Here is a 12,303-nt window from a genome sequence, read left to right on the forward strand (position 1 = left end):
TTTACTTTTTTTTTTTATTCAGTTAAGTCAGAAACAATACAATATCAAGAGCCAAAAATGTTTCCACGAATTAGCAACCTTTTTTGAACACATGTAAGATTAACCACACAACAAAGTTCTGTAGTAAATGTTTTTTAATGAACAAGAAAAAACAGGGAGTCTGAATGTGAACAAAATAGAAAGGCCTATGTTTGGAAAATCCTAGTGAGATGGATGTGCTTGTTTTTCTTTAGAAAGCTCCTCAAATCTTGGTGTTATTTTTGAGATCGCAACACGCATTTCTTTTTCAAGGTGAATTTTTGCCCTATATTTTGACTTTATCACTGCAACTGCTGAGAAACCAGCTTCACAAAGGTAGGAAGTAGCAAACGGGATCAAAACACGCAGGGCAATCTTGCTAATCACTGGGTATTCATCTTGAGTTTGGCACCAAAACTCAAGCAGTGACAGAGACTGGAATTGTACTTTCAATGTTGAGTCACTTGAAATGTCAATGAGCTGTTCTGCTTCCTCGTTATTGAAATGCTGAGGTATCTCAGTATTGAAGGGGTCTCTCACCCATTTTATTGGCTCCACTTCATCCTCTGGGAAATATTTCTGAAGGTAAAAATGCAGTTGTGACAAATACAGAACAAAAACTGTCCTCAGTTCCTCCTTTAATGCCATCTCATTGTCTTGCAGAAACTTGTCCAATGAAGGAAAACATTTATTGTCACCTTTGCTTACACTGCCTTTCCAAAGGATTACTTTTTTCTTAAACCCTGAAACTTTGTCTGAGAGCTGCAAGATGTTAGTATTATTACATTGCAAGGACTTGTTCAGTGTGTTCAGTTTTTCAAAAAGATCCGAAAGAAAAGCCATTTGTATTAGAAAGTCTGCATCAATAAATTTGTCAGCAAAACAATGTTCATCATTGTGTAGATATGAGTATATTTCATTCCTAAGCTCATACACCCTAAGCAGGGAGTTACCGAGAGACAGCCATCGAGAACTGCTGTAGAACAAGAGGCATGAGTGTTCGGCACCCATGTCTTCACACAGCTTAGCAAAAAATCTTGCTTTCATTGGTCTTGTTTTAATAAAATTTATCACTTTGGTGACTATTTTCAGAATATTATGCAGTTCTTCACTGAGGTTTCCTGCTGCTAGTGCTTCTCTGTGTATTATACAGTGTGTCCAAATAGCATTAGGTGCTTTAGACCGTATGCGAGCTTGAAGTCCTTGGTAGCATCCAGCCATTGAACGACCCCCGTCTGTACAAACTCCAACACATCTCTCCCAGTCAATCTGATTCTGTACCATAAAATCATCCACAACCGCAAACAAATCTTGACCGGTAGTTCCACCTTTCATTTCCTTAAAGAACAACAAATCCTCAACTATATTTTTTTCATTAACAAACCTGACATAGCAAATAAGATGGGTGTCTTTTTGGTTGTCTGTTGCCTCGTCCAGTTGGAGTGCAAAGTCTTTGCCTTTTAAGTTACAGATGAGCTGATCGTTAATATCGTCAGCCATATCGTTTATCCTCCGGCTGATAGTATTATTAGAAAGAGGCACTTTGAGCAGCTGTTTACCAGCATCTTCGCCAAGCATGATGGTTACCATATCAACAGCAGCAGGCAAAATCAGCTCTTCTGCAATTGTGTGTGGTTTTTTACACTGTGCAACACGATAGGCCACTTTATAAGAAGACAAGAGGGCGTTACTGTTAACTTTGGCTTGTTTTGAGAAAGTGGTCTTTTGTAACTTGGCTTCTGTTAGTTTTCTTTGGAAAAATTCCCTTGGCTTTCCAACCACATTTGGGTGAAGACTTTCAAGATGACGCTTTAGTTTACTTGGAAGCATGGATTCTAAAGCCAAAACTTTTAAACAGATTACACATTGAGGACGCTCCTCATTATTAACCTGTACACATGTGAAACCATAATCTAGATACCTGTCATCATACTTTCTGTACTTGGTTTTTCGCTTCCCATCCTCTTTTTTCTCTGAAGAACCTGAGACTTCACTTTGCTCAGACGAACTTGAACTCGGTATTAAAAATCTCTTCATTGTCAATCATAAAGATGCCAATCAGTTCACACGTAGAAGAGAAGAGAAGAAAGGGAAAGACTGAGGAAGAGAAAAACGAAATAGTGTCACAATGGTAGAAAGGTAGAAAACAGAAAGCTTCAAGAGTGAGCTGAAGGGGAAGGAAGTGGTTTTAAAATCATTGAAGAGGCCTGAGATGGATTTAGTATTACACTGCCTCAGTATTCCGTTTTCCCACATTTAATTTCAGCAGCCCATGTTTAAGAGGAGGACTTTGGGTACTGGCACATTTTTATTTACAAATTAAGCAATGTCGTTCACACTCCCACTCTGCAGTTTCTTGAGAAAAGGGGTGGTTTCTGCAGGGTGCAATTCTTAGCATCAAGAAGATGATAGGGGCAATATGTGAAGGCATTAACAACTATGGTGCAAGCCAATGTGCTTGAAAATGTTTTTATTTTTTTTAAATTGCCAATATATTCTACTTTTTTAAAACGTTCTTTAGGAACTACTCCTTGAACATCCCTGGGGAGAGCTGCTGCAGTAGGAAATTGGCAAGTTCTCAGGACCCCATTCCAGCCCATCATTATTTTGCACACTCTGCCACTTCAGTCTTTAGTCCCAGCCATATGCAAATCAGTCTTGACCCTGCTCCAATGTGAAGAGTGTGAACAGTGCAGCCCAAACTGCCTGACCAGTTCTTCCCTTTAACCAGAGCACAACACAACTCATGACTGGTTTTGCCCTTATTAGGGATCACTAGCCAAATATTGCTTGTCTCCAGTGCCACAATGTGCCACAATGTGCCAGGGGCCCACACCTGGGCCCCTGCCTGCACACTGAAGTATACAGAAAAAAAAGGCCTGATTTAATCTCAACCACTAGCAGTTACTCAGGACCCCATCCCTCCAGTCCATCTTTATTTTGCACACTGTGCCACCTCTATTTGTACTGTATTCAGCCATAAGCAAATCAGTCTTGACCCTGCTCCAATGGGCATAGCCTGACTTTAACGGTCGTATAGCCATGTTGCTTACCTGGGGAAATTTGTATGGGAAATCTCCTAAGAAGTGTATAATGATGAGCACGAGCGCCTTTGTAATGTGTGGCCTAACTAGTCTTGTGTTTTGGAAAGAAAAAAATTCTGTCATTTGAAAGCGTTTGTTTTCCGGGAGAATTAACAGTTATGTTAGTCTGCAGGTTCTAATCAAAACGTTGGACCCTGGCACTTATTCCTTTACAAATTAAGCAGGGATTGTATTACAAACACGAACAAACACCCTTCCACACTCAGTGCTGGGAGCGCCCTCCCTGGCAGAGACTCTTCCCGCCCTCCCAGCTGAGCACGAGGACACAGAATCTGGGCCAGTGACAACCAGCAAGGAACACACGTGTGCTCTGGCATTATGACCGGCACGAGAGCGAAAATAAATGGGGTGAAGCGTGGGAGGGTTAAAAGTTTGTGTAAACCTGGGCTTTGTTGTGGATGACTTTGCAGCGACCTTTATTGCAAATGGCCTATGCATGCGGAATAATAGGCTCCTTGCAGGGAAGGGAAATGGCTTACTGCTATCACCGTTTCCTTGCCAGCCATCAGAGTCCCCATCTAGCAGAGAGAAATGAGTTATGAACAGGCTTGAGAGGAGAAGGGATACTCTGCGAGTTTCATTTATGCATCGTAATCGTTCCCCCCTATTCTGTGTGAAGTCGAAGATAATGCACACTCACCCTTTGAACCTAGCAGAACATTTGCATATGTGCACGCAGTTATATTCTCCAAGGTCTACACTGAGTCTACAATGTAGATTCCAAATTCCAAAAATCGATAATAATTACCGTAATTACCTGACAAAAGTAGCTGAAATTCGACTTGGAATGCTGAGGGGGCTCTCGGAGTCTCTGAATTGCTGCGCACCTGTAAATGCCGAAGAACGTAATCACGCTGGGTGAAACCATAAAGCAAGACGTTGACAGGTGGGGCTCATGTAATCCCCCTGACATGAAAGGCTAATGTCTACTGCTCGAGTGGAAAATAATTACCTCCCTGCGTAAGTTACGCTGGTATAAACCGCGTTCATAAATCATTTCTGAAGTGTGGCATTTCATGTTTTCAAAAATGCGCACGGCGCCCCAGGCAGCTTGTCACGGCGCACCGGGGTGCCGCGGCGCACAGTTTGGGAACCACTGCACTAGAGCATGGAGATCAGCAGTTCTCCTCTTATGATCCAATGGCCGCTGGACTTTTTAGTCAGGTGGATCTTATATTTCTCCCTAAGGCCTCTGCCACCCAAGCAGTTTGAATAGATTTAATCCTTAATTGTTAATTACTTTCTTTTTTAATTTTGCTTATTGCCTTGATTATGGATGCTTGCTACGGGCTTCCTCAGCCCTCCTTGGTCCTCGTGCGGGACCCCAAGTCGCACTAGGACTGCCTTCTACTGTGGTCTTGCTGCTACTAGCACACTTGCTCCAAGCTTGCTTCCCAACAAAGCTATAGGTGAGGAAGTTAGCTACTCTACTACCGTGAACCAATCCTGAGGCAGGAAAATGATCCAGCTTCATTTAAGCCGCAGTGGCCTCCTAAGGACATCACAAATGCTCCCACTGTGTTGAAAAAGATCCTAAGGGGGTCCTACTTTCACCACTACACAACCAAGTGTTGGTTACCCTGGCTCCTGTCTCTTAGGTCACCTCTCCCTTTTTTTCTTCGGCTGCCACAGGTGTTGTGAGGTGCAGCCCCTCTGACCTCTGCTTCAATCAATCTCCAGCTTTCTTACAGAAACACTAAAATCCAAAGGCAGAAGGTGTGTATACATGGACTGACACCTCAGTGATGTTTAGCACTGATTTCTTTAGGTGTTTTCTTTTTTAGATTGAGTCCCATTGGAAAAAATACTGGATTTCAATGCTTCCTTTTCCCAATATTTGTTACTGGCATGGACTGCCAAATATGACAATATGGGTGAGGCTGGTAAAATGTTGGCTAAGTGGCAAACCTCGACAGGTGACACTCTGGCATGTGACACTTGTCACAGATTTCTGGTATGATAGTTCAAGTCTAACAAGCTTGTATTACCCACAAGACGTATCACACACCTACTCCACATTACCTGGCCCCCAAGCTTAAGATTTCCGGTGGGTCTAGACCATCGTCGAATGCTGAAGCGCTCCTTCTAGAAACCCCAGACTTTTATTAAGAAATTATTTATAGCCCAATATGTATTAGGGAGTGTAACCAGAGCCTGAAGCTCTTGAAGCATCCAATAGTACCAAAGGTAGTGGATGGTGCACTTCAGCATTCTCTTTGTGTATAAAGTGTTCCTTATGGTTTATTTGACATGTGCAATAAAAGATACGTTTGAACCCATGGTGACCCAGCGATTTCTCACTTCTCTTGATTTATCTGGCAGGGCTTCCATTTTTTGAAAAATATAGACGTGGGCTGGTGATTGTGCTGTTGTCCTCTGTTTTTTGTTTTAGCACTGCTGGTATTGAGGTGGTTAGTCATTCATATGTCAATAATGTGGAAGAAATCAATCTTCAAGACATGAAGATCTGAGGGATTTTCTACCCTTAGAATGATTGTGTATCTGTAGCAGGTAAGTATTAGACCTGACAGTCGTAGGGTTCTCTTCCTCTCAAGTGCACAAATACTTTACCCACTGACTCAAGCCTGACTGCTCTGTGCCAAGATACCAGAGGGTGAGTAAAGGTTAATTTAGGGTTTGCTTGACACTTAACGTGACTAGGATTGTGCTTTCAGTTTGACTAAGGTTCACACCCCAGTCAAACGCCAACCCAATTTCTAACAGTAAGATTGAAGGATTTGATCAGATCGTGTATGGGTGTCATGCAGAGGTTGAATAGAAGAGATGAGTAATCTAAGTGGGACACCACAGTGGGGGCTGCAGGTAGTAGAGCTAAATGGTATCATAAATGCCAGTCTTTTGTCGGTCCATAAGGTTCAAAATGATCCTTTTTAGAGTGTCTCTGCAAAAGGCTGAGATTTTTCACTCTGTTTAACAGAGTTTGATGGTAGACCTTGTCTAAAACTGCAGGTAAGTCTAGAAGCAGTAGAGCTGTTGCACACATTGGATTTCAATATTGTCAGGAATCCCCAAGATGTCTCCTGTGTTATCTGTCAGCATCCCCAAGGATTAGGGTTAAATCATATCTCTGTTCTTGGTTACATTATTAATGTAGCACACTGAACTACAGCGGTATAAACCACAAGACCCCCCTGGGGAGGAGTCAAACTAAAACAAAGATCTCCAGTACTTCAGGCCCTTAGGTTTGACCCATCTAATCATGTTCCTAGACCCGATTCAGGCCCAACCACTTCCACCACACAACCCATGCAGGTAATGGTCACAACACCAACCCCTGTGCCCTTAGCTCCTCTAGAAAGGTTTTTTGGATATAGTGCCAAGTTCAACATTTTTCTTACCCAGTGCCAGCTACAGTTTTTGTGTTGGGCAGCTGCATTTCCCAACAATACTGCAAAGGTAGCTTTTATTATATCTTATTTGGGAGGCAATGCAGCTAATTGGTCTATTCTGCAGGTGGAGCACAATGACCCTATACTGTATGTTTCAACTGGTTCAAGGAAGCCTTGCGGAAACTGTTTGCCAAATAGCTCTTTATGCAAGCCAGTGACAATGAGTAACTAAATTTGCGCCAGGGAAACAAGGATCTACTGTCCTATATCACCTCTTTCCATTGGTTGGTGGCAGAGACTGAGTGGCCAGAGGAGAAGAGGACCTCCCTCTTCTATCGTGGCCTTCCGGACGTTCTCAAGGATGTTCTAGCCTAAATTGTGGAAACTCCTATGGAGTGTTCCGAGTTCATTGACCTGGTGGTACGATTGGATCACCACTTGAGTGAACGTAAGGGAGAAAAATTCCGGGGTGACACACGCTTAGTTGTGCTCAAAACTGAGAAAAAGGAGTCCACCATTCCCACTCATGTTACACCTGAACCCATGCAAATTGGCAGTATGCGGGCCCACTATCTAAGGAAGAAAAAGAACGTAGGAAAAAATGTAAACTGTGTTTATACTGCGCTAAGGCAGGGCATTTTGCTTGGGAATGTCCTAACAAGCCTACTCCTCCAAAGAAAGCCATCGGAGTGTTAACAGGGCCTGAATTCTCTCTTCCTGACCAGGCGGAAAACTAACTGGCTCGATAACTTCTGAGATAATTTTATCGAGCGCTTCTTTCAATATGGTCTTGCATCTTCTGGCTAATACCACCAATCCAGTACCTCGACATCTAACTCTTATTGTGATGTTAGTGTTGTTAGGTTCCTAAGGTCATTCCCATATTGCTTGACTCTGGGGCTACCAGAAACTTTTTAGACTTGGGTTTGGCTAAAACCCTAAATATTACGACTGTCAGAAAAGGCGTCCCTGAACCATTCAGAGCCGTGGATGGCTCAGAATTGTCCTCCAGGCTTATCATTTATCAAACAACACACTTGTCCATGCATTGTGCAAACAACCTTACAGAACAAATTCAGTTTGACCTCATAGATACCGAAGTATTTGGAGCCATTTTGGGGATACCCTGGCTTCAGTTACACAATCCCAAAATTGACTGGGCAGCAAGGACAGTGACATTAGACTCTAAACATTGCTGGCACTCCTGGTACCAAGACAAACCATTACTAGTGACACCCTTGCATTGTGGGTCCACATATAGTACGGCTATCAAGCTGGACGACACACTGGCCATTCCTCCACCGTATAAAGACTTCCATGATATCTTTAGTGAACAAAAGGCCACCCAACTGCGCCACGTAGACTTGATTCCAGGGGCAATGTTACCATGTAGTAAGGTGTATGCTCTTTCTGAGCCTGAGAATCGATACCTGCAAGACTACCTGGATGATCTATTGGCTAAGGGTTTCATTCATCCTTCAACGTCACCAGTATTGTCGTCTTTGTTCTTTGTGCCCAAGAAGAATCGCGAAGTGCGCGCCTGTATAGATGATCGCGCAGTGAACAAAGTGACCATAAAAAATTGGTAACCACTTCCGTTGATCCTGGTACTTTTAGATCAGGTACGTCAGTCGACCATTTATACTAAACTCAACTTCCGGGGTGCCTACCACTTGATCTGAGTGATGAAGGGGGATGAGTGGAAGACCGTGTTCCAAACTAAATTCGGACTCTTTGAGTACACAGTGATGCCCTTCAGGTTGTGTAACGCTCCTGCAGCGTTTACATTTTTCATCTATGAAGTGCTGCTGGAGTTTCTGGATATCTGTGTAGTGGTATACATAGACAACATTTTGTTCTATTCGTCTTCCACTGAGAAACATATAGGGCATGTAAGAGTGGTTTTACAGCAGCTTCGTGAGCATCATCTCTTCGCCAAGCTGGAAAATGTGTTTTTCACGCTACAACTGTAGAATTCCTGGGATATGTGATTACTCCCAATGGAATTTCCATGGATAGGTCCAAGGTTCAGGCCATCCTGGATTGGGTAGCCTCAATATTCATCAAGGAAGTGCAACAGTTTTTGGCCTTCGAAATTTTTTATCAGAGATTTATACCCCACTTTTCTACTGTAGTATCTCCCATTACTCGTCTCCTAAGAAAGGGGGTTAAGTTCCTCTGGGATGCTGTGATGCTATTCATTGTGTTTGACCAATGACTTTGTGTTTCACCACTGCGCATATTAGTTGCTCAATGTTCACCAGTAGCACATTATGGGGGTCATTACAACCCTGGCGGACGGTGTTAAAGGTGCGGCAATACCGCAAACAGGCCGACGGACAAAAAAAGGTAATTATGAACCTGGCGGAAACCGCCAACAAAGACAGCCACTTTAACACACCGCCTGCCACAGCGGTACAGACAAGCAGCGCGGTGGACACCGCCAACAGACAGGCGGAAGACAATGTACCGCCCACAGTATTACAACCTACCAATCCGCCACCTTTTCCGGGGCGGATTCACCGTGGATAAAAACACGGCGGAAACAGTTACTGCAATGGGAAAACGATCACCTCAACACATCCTGCGAGGAACGAGGACTCCATGGAGCCCGAATTACACATTCTACCGGCCCTTGTATTCCTACTCATCTACGAAGACCAACGCTGGCGCGGGCGAAGACAGCAGTGAGTACTGCACCTAAGACATAGGGGAGGGGGGAGGCAAAAGTTAGGGGGACACACACGAAATACCCCCACCCCCACCCTCGCATGTACACACACACCAATGCATGTACACCAATGCATGTACAAAAATCACAGTAACAACCCACAATCCCCCCGGAAGAATGCAAAGACAAAACGAAATCAGTTCAAACATTGTTATGTATCACTATACATGTTTAAAAAATATACAGATATATTATAAAATCAGCCAGAAATATATATATTACGAGAAGTAGTGCAGATATGCACATATCAATGTCCGTGCACCACTAGTCCAAAAATGCATGGGCGAGGCCCACAGTAGATACCTGTCCACAATCGTAGAGAACACTGCCGGGTCATCAGATAGAAATACTACAGGCACCTCAGGGGGGAAGGGAAGGGGGGGCACCTCAGCCGGATGACTGCAAAGCCAGATCCACGACGGGGCTCCATGCCCATTGATGTATCCTGGGGAGTTCAAAGCCACAGTCTCTCAAGTCTCTCAAGTCTCTACAGTGGGTGGGTTGCCCACTGCTTTATCCTGGGGAGTGCAAAGCCACAGTCTCTCAAGTCTCTACAGTGGGTGGGTTGCCCACTGCTTTATCCTGGGGAGTGCAAAGCCACAGTCTCTCAAGTCTCTACAGTGGGTGGTTTGCCCACTGGACCATCCTGGGGAGTGCAAAGCCACAGTCTCTCAAGTCTCTACAGTGGGTGGTTTGCCCACTGGACCATCCTGGGGAGTGCAAAGCCACAATTTCGCAAGTAGATAACAGCCTCCACTGGCTCTGGAGGGGGACTGGTGCCCAGACTGGATTAGTCTCCCCGTGAAAGTTCCTGTCCCGTCACTGAACCAGCTGCACATGGGATAACGATGCTTGATGTGGCGGTCTTTTCATTCTTCCCCGGTGCATGCCCTGTTCAGCAGTGCTTTGCCATGGGGGTCTCTGGACTGTTCAGCGGTGATTTGCCATGGCGGTCTCTGGACTGTTCAGCGGTGCTTTGCCATGGCGGTTCTGGACTGTTCAGCAGTGCTTTGCCATGGCGGTTCTGGAACGGCCATTGGTGTGTGGCATGACGTTCCCTGGACTGGGCATTGGTGTGTGGCATGACGTTCCCTGGACTGAGCATTGGTGTGTGGCATGACGTTTCCTGGACTGGGCATTGGTGTGTGGCATGACGTTCCCTCATAGCCCAGCGGGGCTGTGGGAGCCGGGGCCCTCCTGGGCACTGACTCCGGCGGTGGCGGTGGTCTCCTGACCAGTGACGATACCTGGGTCCTCCTGGGCACTGACTCCGGCGGTGGTCTCCTGACCAGTGACGATACTTGGGCCCTCCTGGGCAATGACTCTGGCCGTGGTCTCATGACCAGTGACGATACTTGGGCCGTCCTGGGCACTGACTCCGGCGGTGGTCTCTTGACCAGTGACGATACCTGGGCCCTCCTGGGCACTGACTCCGGCCTCCTGACCAGTGACGATACCTGGGCCCTCCTGGGCACTGACTCCGGCGGTGGTCTCCTGACCACTGACGATACTTGGGCCCTCCTGGGCAATGACTCTGGTGGTGGTCTCCGGACCAGTGACGATACTTGGGCCCTCCTGGGCAATGACTCTGGTGGTGGTCTCCGGACCAGTGACGACGGTGCTGGCGGTGGCGTCTCGACCGCCGAGAAGGATGCCGCCCTTCTCTGCCGTGATACTCACAACGGGCTGTGCAGACTTCCTCTGGTCCTTCCCCACCTTTGGAGGAGTCACAGCTGACTCTCCAATCCCCTTGGGACCCCTGTGAGTTGTTTTCGCTCCAGGAGTCTTCACAGGGTCCCGTCGGCCACTTTCCAATTTCAGAGCCTTTACAGGGGGTGGGCTGCCAGTGCCTTGGCTCCGGGTCATACTGCCTGCCCTGGTGGCCGGTGCACTCCACACACCTTGAACAGGCACCACTGGTATTGGAGGCTTTTTGGCTGAGGTGCTACGACGGGACTAATGAATTGGAGGGGGGTGGGGGCAAAAAGGTCAACTTTACAGAGGGACAGTTTCTGACGAACACTGGGATGGGTAGTTGGAGGGGGCCTGGGAGTGGAGGAAGAGGAGGTGGTTGTAGGAGGTGTCACTTTAGGTGTTTTGGGTGCAGGTGCAGGTACTGGAGGCTGTCGTGAGGTGGATGGATGTTGGGTGTGTGGGTGCTCACGTTTGTGTACTTTTGGAGGGGGCGTCACAGACACACTGGGAGAGGACACAGGGGATGTGTAAATGGTAGTGGAGGTGGTGAGTGCAGGTGAGCGGGGTGTGGTGCTGGGTGTTCTGTTACTAGTCCTGGTGCCTGTAGATGTAGTGCATGCAGGTGAGAGTGTAGACGACACTGGGAGGGAGGAGGGAGAAGAGGAGGAGGGGGACACAGTGGAGGTAGTGGATGTTGCTGTGTCTGTATGTGGGTGATGCTTGTGTGAGTGCCTGTGGGTTGTGTGGTGCCTATGTTTGCTTGAGCTTCCCTTGTGTGTTGACTTGTGTGCATGCTGGTCTGTAGGTGTGCTTGGGATGGGCTGGGGTACAGAGGATTGGGTCTGGGTGGAGGATGTTGGAGGGGGGAGGCTAGACACATGGACAATGGCTGCCATCAGTGCTGAGGCCAGAGATTGCAGGGTTCGCTGAAGGGCAGCCTGACAAGAATGAATGCCCTCCAGGAATGCATTACTGTGTTGCAACTCTCTTTCTACACCCTGGATGGCATTCACAATGGTAAACTGCCCAACAGTGAGTGACCTGAGGAGGTCAATGGCCTCCTCACTGAGGGCAGCAGGGGGGACTGGGGCAGGGCCTGAGGTGCCTGGGGCGAAGGTGATGCCCACCCTCCAAGGTGAGCGGGCACGGGGCGAACGCTGAGGGGCTGCTGGGAGGGCGGTGCTGGTAGGGGAGGTGGCGGCTGTACCTGTAGAAGTGGGGCGCACAGATGGTGCCGCCACCACAAGGGAGCTCCCATCGACGGACGAGTCCGTGTCGCTGCTTGGTGATCCGGTGGCCGACGTGAAGCTCCCCTCGCCCTCCGTCCCACTGGTGCATTCTGAGTCCGTGGTGTGGCCCTCCATGGCCATGTGGGATGCAGCTCCCTCGTGCTCCGGTGCCACTG

General features: G+C 46.9%; 1 protein-coding gene across 1 annotated transcript; it reads right to left on the minus strand.

The window, feature by feature from the left end:
- Positions 1–201: 201 nt before the first annotated feature.
- LOC138259760 (zinc finger BED domain-containing protein 5-like) lies at positions 202–1,596 on the minus strand. The gene has a single exon (XM_069207646.1). The coding sequence runs from the start codon at positions 1,594–1,596 to the stop codon at positions 202–204; it is 1,395 nt and encodes a 464-aa protein (XP_069063747.1).
- Between the last annotated feature and the right edge of the window lie 10,707 nt (positions 1,597–12,303).

Source organism: Pleurodeles waltl, chromosome 9 (genome assembly GCF_031143425.1).
Source record: "Pleurodeles waltl isolate 20211129_DDA chromosome 9, aPleWal1.hap1.20221129, whole genome shotgun sequence".
In the NCBI taxonomy this organism is placed as follows: domain Eukaryota; kingdom Metazoa; phylum Chordata; class Amphibia; order Caudata; family Salamandridae; genus Pleurodeles; species Pleurodeles waltl.

Bases quoted from the DNA above. Each gene is read 5' to 3' on its own strand.
- LOC138259760 (XM_069207646.1), bottom strand. From the start codon at position 1,596: ATGCTTGGCGAAGATGCTGGTAAACAGCTGCTCAAAGTGCCTCTTTCT.